The sequence below is a fragment of the Leptinotarsa decemlineata genome, unplaced genomic scaffold (genome assembly GCF_025532065.1).
Source record: "Leptinotarsa decemlineata unplaced genomic scaffold, Ldec_3_MD MMD2_tig00026358_RagTag_RagTag, whole genome shotgun sequence".
NCBI lineage: Eukaryota > Metazoa > Arthropoda > Insecta > Coleoptera > Chrysomelidae > Leptinotarsa > Leptinotarsa decemlineata.
Window position 1 is genome coordinate 6,618,819 of NW_027412703.1, and position 19,343 is coordinate 6,638,161.

General features: G+C 34.3%; 1 protein-coding gene across 2 annotated transcripts in view; it reads right to left on the bottom strand.

Moving 5' to 3' along the window:
- Nucleotides 1–966: 966 nt before the first annotated feature.
- The window catches only part of Wdr81 (WD repeat domain 81), a 92,439-nt gene continuing 74,062 nt past the window's right edge, over nt 967–19,343 (bottom strand). Inside the window, exons 8-9 of one of the 2 annotated variants that reach the window (XM_074184622.1) lie at nt 12,268–12,524; nt 967–1,231 (exon numbers count right to left, since the gene is read on the bottom strand). In XM_074184622.1, the coding sequence (XP_074040723.1) occupies nt 1,000–1,231; nt 12,268–12,524 (489 nt within the window). In that variant the 3' untranslated portion in view covers nt 967–999. Of the gene's footprint in view, nt 1,232–12,267; nt 12,525–19,019; nt 19,175–19,343 lie in introns of those variants that run through there. The other variant, XM_074184623.1, reaches the window with a different exon arrangement.

Below are 19,343 nucleotides of genomic sequence, written 5' to 3' on the forward strand. Positions count from 1 at the left end.
CCGGCATGTTACTTTATTCATTTAATTGTCACATCGTAGTTTTGTTGTTCAATGTTATTTGGCTTAGTGGTGTAAATCTTGTTGCTTTTGTATATATAATTATGTCCGCTTATTGTAAGTGTGAATTTATGTGTATTTATGATCTCTTTGCTAACTGTATATTTGTGATGTTATCATGGTGACTGTATGTTTTGTCATGAGAATTGTTATTCTTGGACAATAAAGTATAATTTGATTTGATAAACAAATTGTAGAATACATAAATAAGAAATCATGCTCATATTGAATTCATTATTAATCTTAGAGTAATATAACTATTATTTATGCACGATTACCAAGTGCATGATGGCTTAGCCATCATACGTCTGCATACTCCAAATCTAATCTTTATGAAATAGAAAGGTATGTTTTATTCGTTTGTCAATAAATATTTAGTGTTCATTGATCCATCAAATGACCTCTTCGGAAAGAAAAATTAAAAAATGTTGATGTTTGACAGAGTTAGAATTCCGCCAAAAAATCAACCTACTTTGTTTTTCCAATTTTTTCGACTTCGATGGCTTCCGCCGCTTTCTCACTTTCTAATATGCGGGATATTCTTGTACCGTGAAGAAATAGCAGAAGACGATTTCTGCCTCTAGTGTACGTTATATTTATGTTAAAATGAGGAATTGATAAATCAACTTCACCACTAAAGTTAATGAATAAAAATGAAAAAGATTTTAAAATTACTTCATCTCCTGAAAACACGTTATTGCGTTGGCTATTTTCTCATTTATTGTTTGTGTTGTGTTCATTTCATCTTTTTATTACACATTATTACTATGCAAACATATACTGACAATGTACTATGTGAGTTATTTCATTATACTCTGATATTTTATTTATATCTATATTAATTATATCTCTAAAGGAGAGAAATTGTAACCGCTAAACATTACCAGAGACATAGTCAGAAAAAAATCATTAGTCATACCTAATTTAATGAATTTCAACATATCAACATAATAAATTTATATTTCCTGTATCGGCACCAAGTAGTAGTAATTTATTCAGAGGTAGATAATCCATGGACGTAAGCAAACCTTTGAAAGTATCTGTACGAAGCTTATTGTTTGAAAATATTGCATTTGGCACTATCGAGGCATGGACTCCGATGCGGTTTGCAGTTGTTCCAGAAATCAACTCATTCTTATTCAAAGTGAGACAATGTACAGGGTCGGTGGTTCCCCTACAAAAGAATATATGTTATAATCTTGTCTGGTTGAATTAGGGTGCAATAGAATCAGTTATGACGGTATTAGCAATTGAAAGGAAGAATTACAATCTCTGGTGTAGAATTAATCCATCAAAAATCTATCAGAACTACGACAGTTCCATAGAAGGGCACTTCACGAAACTGTTACCGAATCGAAAAGTTTCACTGTTCTGGTGGTGTGTTTTCATTGGACGATGCAGTAATGTTTCTGTTCCAACACACCATACAAGTTGACATCATCAGTACAAGAGCTATTCTATATCATTGCAGTACTGCTAATTTTCCTGATAACGTTAACTTGGTTGGTGAAACACATCGGGAAGAATGTTGCCATTCTGGTGTACCATTTGGATTCATTCTACGACAAAGATCCCAGTTCAACCTTCCAAAAATAAAAATATATTAATTTCACTTATCGAAAAATACAAGACATAACAAAAACATATTTCTTTGTGTACAATAACAGTGAAGTTAGGAATCGCACTTAAAAGGGTAAGACAGACTTCTGAGTGTTTTTCTTCAAGAGGGGGCGATAGCTGATTTCAAAAATACATTTCAACACAAACATATATGTATACGAATAAGCGACAAAGACACAACCAAATAACATAATGAAAAACAAAAAGTATATGGCCCTAATATAAATATTTCCAATTAAAGTCAATAATTTCACTAATCAATAGAACTTGCATAGCAAAAAAATGCCGATTAGGTAATTCACGATTGGGGAACGAATTGCTGTAGTGTTGGAGTGCTCTTACGCTATTTTTCTGGCAAACGAAGAAAGATTCTAATGTCACATTTTCATGATGGGAAAACGGCATTTCGAAAAATATACAAACAGTAGTTGACAGTTACAATAATTTATTAAATTGTCATGATATACTTGAGAATATTCGACAAATAGTATTTCAACAAAGTTTCAAGGCAACTTGATTACTCATGATAATTGTTTTATCGAATCAAACACATTTTTTTCCAACCGCATTAATATCACGCTCCAGTATTTTCTGTTCTGTACAAAAACGGCTTCAATGTTATCATCATAGCAGACATATTTTGTTTTGTAAATTAATACCAGATAGCTCAGTGGTGTCAAGTGAGTAGTACAACATGATGATGACGAGTTTCATGAGTTCAACTCCCAGCGCAATTTTTTCTTTCTGCTGTTAGTAACAGAATATCGTTATTCGTATAAGTACCAAAATTGGGTGTTTGGACAATCATGAGGTTTTATTTGCCAAGGCAAAAAAAAATTTGAACTACTAAAATAAATAAATATTTCCACATTAATTGCTCATTTTCAACTTTAGGAAGAAAGGTGATATGCGCTTCATTGTTGAGAATGTTATTACAAATCGTAATGCACGATAAAATATAGGATATTCTATTTTTTTTAAAATACTTTTTGAAAACGCGACTGTCAAGAAGGCCACTAAAAATACTACTAGTTTGCCCATTCAACCGAATTCGTAGCATCAATAATAACGGAGTTGGCAATGGTGCCGACTCAATTTGCAACACCCTGTATAGGACATTTGTCAACACACTGTCAGCAAAATTTGTTGAATTTCAGGAACGTAATTCGGGTATATTATCTACATGAATCTAAAGGTTGTCAGTCATAAATCAAATGATTTTCGACAGGTTGAAATCTAGAAAACGTTGTGTCGAAGAACGTTAACAGATCTAGCCCTCTAAGTGGATCTCACTACATCATTGACAGGAATGAACACCAGTTCTGCTTAGCTTAGACGGTGACATCAGAGCTACTCCCAGCGTAAAGCAGAAGTTCTGAAGTAGGATCTTATCTTATCATTCAGAAATGTAATCAATGTTGAAGGTATAGATTTTTCAATGAAGCTGCGTGGTATTCCAAAATATGAAAATATAAATTATTGTTCAGTCAATGTTAAAACAATGGGTTGGAAACAATTTTCGAAAACAACAAACCGAAATAAGAAATTGTTAGCCCTTTTCATTATTAAGATTAGTTTCATGAAAAATTTCATCTTATGGGCATAGGACGAAGCCATGTAATGTATAAGATTAGGAAGAGAATGAATTTTCAACCGCTAGTAAGTGCGGTATTCGTAAAAACGCTACGAAATGAGTAATATCAAGGTGAAAGATCATTACCACCTGACGAGGAGAAATAGATACGGAGTTGCAAATTCTCGGTGTAATTTGAATCACGGAATTTCACTCCAAATATTATATTTGATAGTTTGAGGGGTTATCACAGTAACTTGTTCATATGCACTGAAAACAAGATAGATTTTATCGCCCCAAAGAAAGGAAAATTACCATTTCTTTCACTAAGCACCCATTGATGTATACCGCAAAAGACAAATTTGGTGAATTTAAAAAAAAATTCTGAAGTTGAGATTTATCGAAAGATTCATCACGTCACTGCAGCAATTAGGGAAGAGTGTCAGATGACTAATACTATTAAACATAATGTGTTTCTCGGAAAATGAAAAAATTCAATTGATAAGACAGACAGGAGTTTATCCCTTAAGTTTTTTTAAAGAATTTGTATACGTTAGATTGTACTGAGCTACCATCAAAATCCGATTTTTATGACCAATTGAATGAGAAACAAATATCTGACAATAATTATGAAAGGGCAAAACGTGTATGGTCCTTATTCAATTGTATAACTTTAGGATACTATTCAGATTTGTATTTGAAATCAGATGTACCATTTCTATCTGATTAATTGGAAAATTTCCGTAATATATGTCTGGATGAATATAGATTAGATCCGGCCCACTATTTCACCTCTCCTGGTCATTCTTGGGATGCCATGCTCAAATTTACCGGTGATGACATGACAACTATTACCGACAGACAAAATTTCATTGTTATCCAAACCAGAAATTCTTCAACTGGATATCACGAGCGTACCAGATGATGTTTCAGAAGTAGATGTCCATTACCCAATAGAACTTCATGATGCGCATTGGAATCTATGATTCCTGGTAAAAAGTGTCATTTCACACGTTGCAATTCAAATATACCCAGATTAATACCTAATCTGAATGATAAAAGGGAACTAACTGTATGTTATAGGGCTTTGAACCAAGCAATTGAAAATGGTTTTCTAGTGATAAGGACTTGAAGAGTTCTTATATTGAATCAATTATCATAGGTAAAAAATTATGCAAACTTGAATGTCCTTATGAAATCAAGTGACATATGTTTATCATAAAAATAAATGCTGTATTTGGAATATCAGGATATCGTTCGCATCGGCATAATCGATATCCCCTGACTTATACGGGATTCCATGAATGTTCTTCTACAAATAGCGGATGGTTTTCTTGTCGGATGCAGTCAAGGTGACAAACGGCATGAGTAGTTTCAATGGGAAATTCTGTCGTTCTCCACCGATGAGGATGGTGAATTCTTTTGGATGGAATAACAACAAGGCTTTAAATATTTGCAACAGTGATTCTCATGATTGTATGTGTAGGCTGCGAAATACTCAATGGCGATATGCATCCCTCCCCACTTGTAGCGTCCTCAGTTTATGAAAGAAACATAACATTGCCGATAATGCTATATTTTTCACGACTTCTATCAGTATTCCATTAAAAATCGTGTAGTATGATGCAGTAAACTGTTTTTTTTTTCTGGAAAACCAACACTAGCCTCAATATCCAGACGGACACCACAGTTGACGCCTTCATCATTTTCTCCTGTTATAATCCAAGAAAACATCTTTTTTGCTGAATTATTTGAATAATTGCTCAAATCCAGCAAACCAGGAGAATATATGTCATTTTCCATACCATAATTTCATTATATTCTGAATGGCTCATTCGAAATTTAATATCGAAAAGATCAATTCTGCAGTGATTAGAAAATGTCGATGCTGTCCATGCGATATGGTAAATCCATTCAAGTAGTTATATTGGATGAGGAAAATAATACTTTTTTCAAAACATGGCTTCCAAAACGTGTCACAAAAAATTTTACAGAAGAAATGATTTGCGAAGTGAATTCATCCAAAGCCAAATATAAATTTACATGTATGGGTCAGAGTTCTCAGGATTATCCGGATGAAAAATCCAGCTCACTGGTTAATGTTGAATATGAATTAGCTCTCTCGCTTCAAACATGGTCAAATTTCAAGTGAGTCCTTTTTTGCAATATAATTTTCAAACTAATGATGCTGAAGAGATATGATAACTTTTGGAACTCAGCGAGAAGTCTGAGCTTGGTGTAGAACTGTGTCACAAATATTCGTATGGAAATAATAATTTGGATGAGTATACAGCGTCACTTACGGTCGATGGTAGGTTAGACGTTTCTGGAAAACGCAAAGCATGATTTTTCTGAAAATTTCACCTATCACATTTCCTTACCTGTTCTATCGATCTAAAATATTTTCAGCATTGCAGCGTTGCCACTTCCATCAAAAAGTCCTAGCAACTTTATTTTTTTTAATGGAACACCCCGTATATTAATACATTTTTGGAATTGCTCTGGTATTTTGAAATTTTTTTGTTAATAATGTCCTATACCTATCTCTATATGTTTTCGAGGTAAAAAATAAATTGTGCTAAATATGGTCCAAAACATAGCCTTAATTGAAATTAAGTACATCAGTACTCTCAATTCATGAAAAGTTGATATTTTGATGATAGTTTGGACAAACTCGAAATATTCAATATTCAAGAAATCAACTCCATATCATACAGGGCGTGCTAAAATTACTATTATTTCCATTGTGCATAAAAGTTGTCAAAAATTCATTTTATCAAATGAAACCCCCTGTATATCACTCAATAAATTGAAAGATGGTAAAAATGCTTCAAGATGATATATTATGTCTCTATACCTAAATCGTCAAGTTTTCTAAATAAAGTCGCTTCTTCTATGAACATATTTTTTTTTTAGATTTGGATTTAGGTAGTAGTGGAATTATCAAGCTTATAGCAGTTCGGTTACTTTTATAAGTAATTTAGAAAGAGTTATCGACGGTGTTTCGAATCATCTTCCAAAATGAATGCAAGTATCGATTATTCAAACGAAGTTCTTATGAAATTATTTATTATACACATGAACAAAGTGATCAAATCGTTGTCAGAACGTGTAAAAAATTCAACCAAATGTATCCTGAATTAACACTAATGAACGAGAGGAAGTTTGTAAGGTTACAAAATAATTTCCTTAACCATGGCTCAAAGTTTCCTGGGAACAACTGTACCAAAAATCAGTCATTTCTAGGTAAAAAGTGAGATTTTGTGGGCTAAAACATGTGAAAGTACAAACAATAACAGAATAGGATGATTCAAAATAACAAAATTATAAACAAAATATCACATTTTCACAATAAATGCTGAAAATGTTGTCCATTACATTCTGAACACTTTAAAATATTTTTTTGTACGCGACTTGTGGTTGCTTTTTCAATTTCCTGGGGATCCACCTTCTTTGGTAGGTGCTGGAGTACTGTAAACCCTTTCTTTTAAAACACCCCATAAAAAGTCAAGTGGCGTGAGATCGGTTGATCTCGGTGGCCAATCCCACGGAACTAAATGCCTAAACCAACGATCGTCGAAGAGTTCGTCAAGTTTCCTGGCAACTTCCTGGGTGGAATGTGCTGGCGCTCCGTCCAGTTGAAACCACAAATTCCTATATTCCTCTAAAGGCAAATTTTCAAGAAAATCGGTTACAGTCGTCCTTAATATTTGGAGATATCTTTCTGCATTCAGTGTGTCTTCATAAATAAAAAAGCTAATTTTATTGTTCTTCAGAATACAGAAAACATTCAGGTCAAATTTTTCTTGAAAACCCATTTCTTTTGTAACATGAGGATTATGATCAGCCCAAAAATGTTTATTCCTTCTATTGAAAATACCATCCCTCGTAAATTTTGATTCGTCGATCCAAATTATTTTTGACGAAAATTCCTGATCTTCCTGTGTATGAATCAAAAGGGATTCACAAAAATGCATTCTACGTTCGCAGTCTTCTGCTTTTAGAGCTTGAACTTTGGTAAATTTATACGGATGCATTCCGTGATTTTTCAAAATTCCTTGTACTGAAGCATGTGATACACCTAAATCTTTTTCTGCACTGCGAATGGAAGCTTCTGGATATGCATAAAAATATGCCAAAACGTTAACAGTATTGTCCTCATTTGAAGTTGGTAATGTTGAAGGCGCTTTTAACATGGAGCCACAGTTAAGGAAATTATTTTGTAACGTTACAAACTTCCTCTCGTTCATTGGTGTTAATTCAGGATACATTTGGTTGAATTTTTTACACGTTCTGACAATGATTTGACCACTTTGTTCATGTGTATAATAAATAATTTCATAAGAATTTCGTTTGAATAATCGATATTTGCATTCATTTTGGAAGATGATTCGAAACACAGTCGATAACTCTTTGTAAATTACTTATAAAAGTAACCGAACTGCTATAAGCTTGATAATTCCACTGCTACCTAGATCCAAATTCTAAAAAAAATTAATGTTTCTAGAAGAAGCGACTTTATTGAGACAACTTGACGATTTAGGTATAGCAACATGATATATCATCTTGAAGCATTTTTCACCATCTTTCAATTTACCGAGTAATATACAGGGGGTTTCATTTGAAAAAATGAACTTTCGACTACTTTTATGCAAAATGGAAATAATAGTAATTTTAGCATGCCCTGTATGATATAGAGTCGATTTCTTGGTGTTATTTGAATATTTCGAGTTTGTCCAACTTATCATCAAAATATCAACTTTTCATGAATTGAGAGTACTGATGTACTTAATTTAAATTAAGGCTATGTTTTGGACTATATTTAGCACAATTTATTTTTTATCTCGAAAACAGATAGAGATAGGTATAGGATATTATTAACAAAAAAGTATCAAAATGCCAGAGCGATTCCAAAAATGTATTAATATACGGGGTGTTCCATTTAAAAAAATATAATTGCTAGGACTTTTTGATAGAAGTGGCAACGCCGTAATGCTGAAAATATTTTAGATCGATAGAACAGGTAAGGAAATGTGAGAGGTCAAATTTTCAGAAAAATCATGCTTTGCGTTTTCCAGAAACGTCTAACCTACCATCGACCGTGAGTCACGCTGTATTGGGAATATTTGAAATATTTTCTTTATATTATGAGTAAAATCATGTCAAATTATATTTGCTAATATCTAATCGTTTAGTGAATAAATAAAAAGCAGAAAAATTATTGGTTGTTTTATTTATCAAAATCGATTATTTTATGATGGTTTGCATGTCAATATTATCATAATACAGCCATTGAAGCATTATGACACAAAACAATATCGTGAAGAATGAGTGCATATACTTTGGTATGTGCCGGAAACTTGCCTTTACGTGGTTCAAACTCTATTTTGATATAGACAGTGGATGTCTTCATAGCATCGAGTTAGTGGAAGCAGTCGATAACAGTGGGTTCTGGAAACCCATGATGTATTGAGCTTTTTCGAGGCTGTTGAATGTATTCACAGCCCATATATCTGAGGCTATATCACGAAGTGACGGTAATTCATAAAGATTCCACATATAATGAACCCTCTTTACTACTTCTTTCATTGATGCGGTTCAATAGTTTCAGTTTCTGGCGATCTTCCGGCACGATATGCCTGATTCTCTATTATATTTCACTGATTATCAATTCTGCATCGACTTCTCCAATGAATGAATTTTTGAATGAGTGTGCTATAATAAAAATGAGCCTTTGCTTCACATTATATATTCCTTTGGTGTAATCTTCAGCAAATCCCATGAGATACTTTGAAGGTAATTTACTGGTGAGATCCAATATATCTTGTTTACTCACATTAAGGGCCCATCCTATCGGTAGTTATGAATAGTCGACTTTTAAATGGTCTCTTCTTTAATTGCGTATGATCATAGTATCTACCAAATACATTACGCTGATTCAACTGCTGCCGCTGCTACAATCGCTGTCTATTGAAGCAAAATCCCATAATTTTTTCAGAAACAATTATTGTGAAGTGTATAGCCTAATCAATAATCATAATCTGCCCTCTGTCAGAAAGTAATAACTACTGGGTCACAATTTCATCAGCTCTAGCTTGATGATGATTTTTTTTACAGATGGAATTGTTCTTCACTCACCACTGGTTTTCCTCAATTTTTTCAATGGTTAAGAGATTTCCTTTAAAATCAGATTGCATCGATTTGATATTCTTTTCCAATTCCTTTTCACATGTTCATGGTATACCAATGACAGCTGTCGATATTGTGAATCAATAAATGAGACAAGATAATTGTTATAGCTTTAACAATTTCGATTTGACTATCATTTTTTTAACATTGAAACTGATCAGATTTCTATTACCATCCAATATCCGCAGAGTGATATTGTTGAGGTACTGACGACCGCCAGACTGGATCGAGAAAGACTATAGTGAAAGATTTCGATACTTACAGAAAGTTAAGAGAATTCAAAGTTTCGAAGAAAACATATTACAGAGGTATAATGTTGATATAATAGAAAATCTGGGAAAAAGCAAAAAAGTTCAGTTTTCTGAAAAGTGCCAAGAAGGGGCTTTTGGACAGTTTTATAATATTTGGTGAGAAATCAGAATGAGTACTCTGGAATGAGTAGGGTGAGGCTGAATCGTTGGAAGTGCCAATGCTGTGAAAGCTGGTATATCCGTATGTGTTTGTTGAACTTCTTTGATTTCGTCCGTTAAAAATGGTTTAACGAAATCTGCGATTTACTGCTATTGGTCTAGAAGGCAAAAAGGGTGGTGGCTTTAATCTGATTATTCGAGGAATGACCTTTGAGGTCATTGTCAGCATTTAGTTGTTCGCTTTCAGTTCCAGAGTTTTACCCAAAATTGAACATGTTCAATAACCCATGAATTTATCGTGATTAAATTGTGACTTATGAATATACTGTTTATAGTGAACGTCAAGATTTTGAGAGAAGACAGCTCTCAACACTCGTCCCCACTAAGAGTCAACGACTTGAAAAAAAAAAGTGAAAACGGCTTCTAACACAAAGCGTGTTGATCCCGCCGGAGTGAAACAATTAGCGGTTTCCGGGTGTGCGGAGTAACAATAGAACTGGCGTCATAATGAAAGATTAAGTGGGTGGAAGAAGGCCAGCGGGTTACCTTGAGGTCGGTGAAAACATCAACATAAAGCAACCCTCAAGGAGTGAAAAACTAGTCGAACAAACCCATCCTTCAGTTTCATCCAGTTAAAGTACACCTCGAAATTCTTGAGGCTGGTAACCAACTCAAATATGTAGGTGTAATGAGCTAATGAGCAAACACAAAGTACACTTCTATGGAAGATTCCATACCTAAGGTGTAGAAGGTCAGCATTGTTATTGTGGAAATCATTTGAATATTGCAATATTAATTCCAAATAGTCTATTCCTTAAGCAATTGGCTAACAACGATTCAATACATATTGAACAAAAGTAGTTTTGTGTCAAAAAAACAGTTTTCCATCGATCTATAACAAAAAGGAATTCCTTGTAATAATTGTATACCTCTCTATTAGTCTCTCAAATGAAATTTCGCAAAACTCCTGTAAAACGTGATTGGGTCAGAAAAACGTTTAGATCGTTTGAAACAACTAATTTCTACGTTTGTTTCAAGGTGATTGACAATGTTTCATGATGAATTTCGAAGGTTCGGACTTCCATTGTCTGATATTATATAAAATGATTTGAAATCCCTGAAATAACTCAAAACAAGAATTAAAAAATTAAAGAAGATGAATAAAAATGAATAGCTGAAAAACAGTTATATCAAGCAAAAACCTGAAATGAAATATAGTGAAATAAAAATGAAACAAATTGAAAAAAAGTATGAATAAAATAAAAATTAAAAAGTTAAGAGATTCCAAGCCAAATTAATTCAGGACGTTTCAATTGTTAGTATCCACAATCGTCTTCGGGTGATGACTCGACCAATTCCTCCGTGAGTTGACTATTTATAGGTCATTTCAGTACTTTCACTTATATCTGCTTTTCTTTTTCCGCCTCACTGGTTTAGTGGGAGATGACCGTTTGGCGGGAGTTGGCCATTTTTCGCTTGATTATGGGTTTCCATATGTTGTGTACCTCTACGCTAGCTTGGCTGAATACATTGTTGGATAACATGTATGCGGCTTCTTTGAATTTCCTCCTAAACCAATGTTCCTCTTTGTGTATGATCTCAGCTTGGGACCATTCGATGTTATGTTGATGGGTCCAAACATACTCTATTATTCCTGATTTGCTGGTTTCCCTCAGCTGTGGGTGTTTCTTGTGCTCGGCAATGCGAACATTCAATGGCCTCTTAGTTTCACCGATATAGGATTTTCCGTACTCACATGGTATCCAGTAAATGCAATTCTTGGAATCGCAGTTCTCGTTTGGTGGCCTGGTTTTCTGATATAATGAGTATTATTTTCTCCCAAAATGTAGTATTAATCCTTGATGCTAGACCATGATATCTGTGTCTTTATCAGTCATGATAATTAACATGTATTTTGTTAACTGCGTCAATAGGCAACATCATATTATGAGTATAATCATCTCTTGAAAAGTAGTATCATCCCTTGATACCACACCATAGAATCTTTTTCTTTATCAGTCAGGATAATTGGCCTATAGTTTCAAAATGTATTTTTTAACTCGGTCATTAGGCAACATCAAAATAATTTTCGTGCATTATCGATGCGATGATTAGATTGAAAGGAAGTGTTATGTTATAATTTCAGGGGAGGAGTGTCTAATGAAGATTGAAATGTTTATTTATATCCACCTTCGAATTTGATTTCTTTATTATTGAAAAAAGAGTGTCATGAAACGTTTTGGCTCATTATAAGCGGTCAATAATAACAAAGAAGATGTACTTCTAGTACCAATACATTTTTTCTTCAATTTTGTAAATAATTCAAAATATGGAACCAACCATTCCATTCAGATATTCATCCTATCGAAAATGAGGAGATTGAAATATTCAGTATAAAAGACCATTTTGTTAACTTACTTCAAGTCAAATTTGAATTTTCCATCAGAAATATTCCAAACTCTTATGATTTGATCCAAACTAGTTGAAATTACAGTATCATCATCATGTGCTACCAATTGTAAAACTTCATTTTCATGAGCTCGCCAATTTGAAATTATGAGCCCTGTTCTGGTATCAAGTACGGTTACGTGTCCAGATGACTGTCCGGCGGCGACCCAAAATCCAGAAGGACCTACTGCAAGGCACCTTATTAACCCGAAAGGGATAACACTTGTCTGAAATGAAGAATAAGATGAATAATTAGGTGAGGAATGAAAATGTATGTGTACGGAGTTCACGAACAAAATTTGAATAGACAAAAATAAAACCCGTTGATAAGTTGGAAGAACTGTTCATTGCGAACCGAACACTCTAGAGCATTTCCTCCGATGTGATGTGATCGTTCTCAACCAATATCGAAAGCTGCCTAAAGCCGCTTGAGGACCCTCCCCCACCAATTTACCTTGACCTTGAATAGCGTCACATGACCTTGAGTTATGTGTCAGACCATATGGCCTTGAACATGGACGTTGATCTTGAGATTCGGGTCTGAATTCGGTATGTGACCTCAAGGTTTTACCAGATTATACTCTCCTATTTTATAGGATGATTTATATTTATTGTGCTATTTTTTGAGTTTGTGTTTATATTTTTATGTGGATAGTGGTAACACGTTATTTTTTAGAACCTGTTTTGGCAGAGCAATGCGTTACGTTAGTTACAAATTAAAAGCAATATTGAAGATTCCTATCAACTAAACCAAGTAAAATAGTGCTATCGAAGAAGAGAAACCCAAATCCAATAAAAAAAAATGAATCTAGAAATTCCAAAGTGCAAAATGAAATACATACCAGAATGTCGCTGTAGATACAAGGCCAAAATGACACTTGAATGTTATAAGCAAATTAATGAGAACTTCAGGAAATTGGGCAATCACAATGAACAAAATTTATACTTGCGAGGTTGTATTACTTCAAAACCCACAAAGCGTCATTTAAATAAAAATAAACCGCCAAGAAATGTATTTCAGTACAACGTTGTTGTTAACAAAAAACTTTTTTCGTTTGAAAAAACTTATTTTTGGCATGCGTGGAATAAAAAGGGATAGACTGAGAATGAAAATACTTAAGCTGGATATAGATGACGTAAGGGATTTTAGACCGAAAAAATAGGTTATCGCCGGACACATTTTCAAAAGTCAATAGTTTTTTGAAACACCTTCCCACCACTGAGTCACATTACAGCCGTTCACAAAACAAATATAAAAAATTTCTTTCAGTGGCGCAGCTCCACAAAGATTATAGCCCAAAATTTCCCGACACTCCTATAAAACATGGAATGTTTCACAAAATTTTTGTTGAAAATTTCAAGTATTCATTTGCTCATCCGAGAAAAGAGTTTTGTGCTACATGCACATCGTTTATTGCAGAACTTCTTAAAAACAATAAAGAAGAAGCAAATACACACGGGAATTAGTTATTTGCTTTGATTTTCAAAAAAACTTACCTACCTTTACCCGTAACTAACATTTCTAATGAATACCACAAACGACAACTTTGTCTGCATAACTTTGGAATAAGTAATATTGTGACAAATCAGGCTACAATGTTCTTGTTTACGGAAAATTTTGCAACTAAGGGCCCTAATGAAGTTATTGCAGCTTTAGATATCTATCTGAAGAAATACAAAACCGATGAACAAGTTATATTATCAATTTTTTGCGACAACTGTTTACAACTATTTTAATCGCAATGAATGTCTATAATGATTTCATGAAGCTTAAATCTGAAAAACCAGCCAATATTAAATTCCTTGTTCAGCATATAGAAAAGGAAGAAAATCGAGGATTTTATAAAGTGTTAGACGAAGCTTCCTAAGAAAAGAAAATCATGAAAGAAGATGAATCAGACGCTGAAGATTATGAATATAGTGTTTTTTTTTACGTTTTTTTGCTTACTTATCTTATGCGTTAGTATTTTATTTTGCCTTGTATAATAAAATTGTTGATTTGGGTTATATATTACAGTCTGTTGAAAAAAAAATGTTTTCAAAGAAGTCCCTAAGTGAAAATTTGTATTATTTTTTACAAAAGAAGTGAATGTCACATTAGATCTTAAATGTGCTATATAATACCTAAATACACATTCAATCTCTAATAAAAGTTAAAGCTTTTAAAACTCTAACCACTTTATTTTCAGGAAAAATTAAAACTTTCAATCTCCAGGATCTCAACAAGAAAAAGTCACTCAGGGACTTTTGCATAGAACCCTTCATTTGTAAATAAGCCTAACGTGAATCAAATTTTGTGAATTTAACCCCTCCTGCCAGAGATGAACATATTTCAGCTTGAAATTTTTAGTGGAGATCATTTTTTGGGAAAGAAAAGTTTTCTCCATCTTCATACAAGAAATATGAGAATATTTCAAAGACAGATATAATATATGAAAGAGAAAAAAATTCACTAACATGGAATACTGTTAGCCTCAATGGCGGACATCGATGGTGCTGAAGCACCAATCTGGATTACATTTCTAAATGAAGCACTCATTCCATTCATAACATTACGAATGAGTTAAATTTACTCATGTCATCGATGCCAGTACGTAATGACATTCATTAGCTTATCTGATTCAATCTCAGCCATAGGATTTTTGTTCAAATCGAGCGGGTTATATTTTAGGAAAGAATAATTTGTGTGTATCATCAACTCACATTCACTTCCAAGATCTCAAGTTGGTGTCGAGGATAAGGATCAAGTCTATCACGCTGATGACCTGGGTTCAATTCTCTAATCGATAATTTTTCAATTTCAATTCCCATGAAAGTTCAACCGCCGATGACCACGTGACAACTTGGTGCCTCTGATTGGCTGGCTAGTTGGGCGTTCCACAAAATTCCGATCGGAGTTCGTAAAATCGCCAGAATGGACCTGCCCAAATTTGCACGCGTTTTTCCATAAGGAAGGGCGTCATACTCTTGTAGCTAAATTACTGGCTTTCTACTTCTCCATCTTAATAAAAAAAATGTGGGAATCTTCTAATGGAAGAAAGAATGTATCTACTTTATTTCAAAATGAACTTTTTTACAAAGATGTGTAGATCATGCAAAGAAGTAAATTTCAGACATAAACTGTAAGAAAAAGACTTCTCGAAACAACTACTTTTATATAAACATTGGATTAAACGAAGGCAAAAAATAATTTCGAAACAACTACTTTTATATGAACATTCAGTTATACAAAACATACTTTTTCTTGTTCGGTTTGTACTCCAAACAGGCTTTATTGTATTTTTCACTTACGTGGAACACTTTCATTCCTAATGGCAAAAAAATGTTATATTTTTTGAGCGCATATTAGCTTGTTCGGGTTTAGCTTACAATGGTGAGGAGGGAGGCGGTGTACAACTATGTTCACCTCATTCCGTCGGAAACAAATTCCTTCAACTGACGTATATGTTTCCTTGCAGTATTGAGTTATTGGACTTTTAATAACATATCGTCGTCTAATGGTAGATTTTTTTGAGACAGCCAGTTAATGATATCAGATTTTCGCCAGGCAGTTGTTGGTGACTACTCCAATCGTCTGCCGTGGTAGGAGGCATTACCCATGACGACGACTGAATTTGATTCAAGGTTTGGTAAAATCTTCAAAAATCAACTTTCGAACTTTTGCGCGTCCATTTCTTCGTGGTAGTCTTTAGTTTTCTTGGACCCGAAAAGTAACAAGCTGCCTATATGAGTTATTATGAGCATTCCTTCTTTGCCATCTGGCGCTTTCAATCCTGTTGAGAGGCCTTCAATAAAAGCCTGTCGGCAACTTTTCATTTCTAAATCTTGCCATATCTTTGAGACAGTATGGCCTTGATTCAACAAAGTCTCAGCTGAATAATAAATCTTTCTAACCTCAAGAAGATACTCTCAGATTTTTTTCAAGTAATTTTTTCGCCGCAAAATAGTTTCTTCTCCTTATATCAGAGCACTTTCCCTTCTTATTTTCATAAATTCAATGTTCATCTGCTTTAATGTGCGCAATAAAACCTGTCGTGATATTTTGGGCATTGATTCATCGGAACTTACTTCGGCTGTAATTTTTTTAAAGTTAGGATGCCATTTCGGAAAAAGAACAAATATAATTTCCTACGAACAGCATATTTTGTACAATCATCAATCTGAATTTGTTTTCTTTCTCTAGTTTCAATGTCTACACTGCACATAATATTTTCATACATATTTTCACAATAAACATACTATATAATAGATTTTTCTCCTTCAGATAAACTCGGACGTCTGCGTTTTCTTTCACTTTCCATATTGCTCACAGTTCACAGCACAAAATTGAACTGATTCATAATGATATTTCCCTTGTTTCAGCCCTTGAACAAATCCCTTTTTTTTACTTGATACAAAATTTATTTTTTATCTACTGTTAATTTTTTTCCTAGAATGTAGGTACGTAATATTGTGACGTCGACTACATTATAACTACTTGGGAATGGATTAAATCTATAGAAAGTGAATTGATGGATGTAGCGTTACTACGTGGTAGGAGATCATAATGAAAAGAGAAATGAAAATTTCTATGTTTTTCACCACTTTTATTTGTACTGCAGTTTCGTCCTATATGGACATTCTCAAACTTATATGAACTTATATTGTATAAGTTTGAGAATGTCCATATAGAACGAAACTGCAGTAACGTTAGTTACAAATAAAAGTAGTGAAAAACATAGAAATTTTCATTTCTCTTTTCACTATAAAAAGTGTATTATTCTTCTTTTATGTTCATCTAAGGTCGGTATTATACAAAAATATAATTATTTATTGTATTATTAAAAAGGGTATTTTCAATTTTGGAGTTTTTATAACAGAAATTCTAAAACTGTCATCAACGTTGACACATACCTGACATTTCATAACTAAATTATAATAACAGATCAAAGAAACAAAATTATTATTTACTCTACGTATTCTGTATCTGTAGAGTAAGCGGGGTGAGTGTAGGCTCACAGCACCTAGGCCACATGTGACCCATTGTACATCCTCCCGAGGAGTTGTCTTTCTAGGTTATCGTCCATCCTGTCCTTTCTAGGAAGGTAGACAGGTCACTTGGAGACATCTCCTTTATATCGGCAGGTGTAGGCCAAGACTCGCCGAACACACACTCTCTTATTGACGATAACTCCGGACACTCGCATAGGACATGCCTGACAGTTTCATCTTCCTGTTCACACATCCTGCATAGAGGTGTATCCACTGGCCCCATATTATGGAGGTGTTTCCTTAGTTGACAGTGACCAATCAGTAATTTTACTGTGAAGAGTAGGTTTTTCCTGGTCATCGCCAAATATTTCTTCGGCGCCAACTTCCCAGGGTCGACCAGGGTGATCCTGGTAAGACTTCATCTTTTGGTTCCATCCCATCTCTTTAGGGATTGAGCATGGATATCACGTTTAGCTAGTTCCTCAAATGTCGAAGTCATCAGACCGTAGGTGTCACTGGGTCCTAAAATTCTCAGTCAAGCCGTTTCCTTGGCTAAAAAGTCGGCAATGCGATTACCTTCACTCCTGTGGTACCCTTTAACCCACCTTAGGATAATGTTATTATCTACCGAGGCTTTGACTAAATCTTAGTGGCACTTTAGTACTAGCCCTGAGGTAATACTTTGTCTGTTCGAGGCTAATAGGGCTCATCTACTATCAGTGCAGATTCTAATGTTTCTGCCAGAAATTCCTTTCCTGGTTATTTCTTTTGTGGCGATTGAGATACCAGCCAGTTCTGTATTTTTCCCACTCCCCATTTTGATCCTCAGGCTTGTGATCTAGAGTAAAGTTCACATCCTGAGCCTTCTTTGGTTTTTGAGCCATCTGTATATATGCGTATTGTATTTGTAGCATCTGACTCTGTGTTCTGTTTTATTCGTATTTTGTAGTGTTTATTAAACAGAAACCTGGATTCAATTGCATCATTGGCTCAGCCTCAATTAACCTATTCCTGCTTCGAGGTTTACACCAGCCATGCGCAATCCTACCATGGCTAATAACGCAACCTTCTTAACGTACAGGTCCAGAGGGGTCAGACCAGTAATCAATTCCATTGTTGCGGTTGGTGTTGTTCTCATGGCTCCTGTGATGTTCAAACAAGCCAATCGCTGTCTTTGATATAATTTTTGAATGGCCGTTGCTTGTAGAACTTTCGGTTCCCATGCAATGGCTCTGTACGTTAACATAGGTCTTATTATTGCAGTGTAGATCCGCTGACCACATAGGGTGAAAGACCCCATGTGCATCCCACTGTCCTCCGACATTGCTCATGAGCCACATATGCTCTTTGGCTCTACTCTGTTTTCGTTTTAATGCAATAACATATCTGAGAATTGCTTGTTTTACTACTAGTATAGTTGTTTCGAGGGTTTTTAAGAAAAATGGTTGTGCATTCTTTCCAAGTTTCAAACTAGCATTCATTCATCTGTATTGACTTTATATACATTTTGAAATATTTGGTAATGTCTCTGTTTTGTACTCTAACCTGTGTGAAACCTGCCACAACTAAAGGTTGTTCACTTTTAGTTCTCAATTTAATATGAGTAGGTTGTAAATTCAGTTTGGGAAAAAGATTATGAAAATCATTTCATAACGCAGTTCCTGAATCTATTCCAAAATGAATTCTCACCTGGTCAACCTTCAGCGGAAGAATAAATGTATCTCTAAACTGAGTCTGTTCTGCGTATATCAATAAGATTTCATCAAATCGGTCTATGTGGTTTGTACTTGCCTCCTGGCTTTTATTTTTCAAACATACCTTACCCGAATGGATTTTCCGTTTACATTTGTAACATATCATATTTTGTTTATTGCGTTTATTTGCTAAATGATCAGAAGATCCACATCTGAAACAAGAAAAAGCCTCAACACTGACCTTATTACTACTAGAATTGCTTCCAATACTAGTCTTTGTAACTTTCATATACTTTTTATTGTTGGTAACAATGAAGCAATTTAATATTGATAGTGTGTGACTTTTCCATTCTGCCGAATGTCATTCTATGAAATGTATTA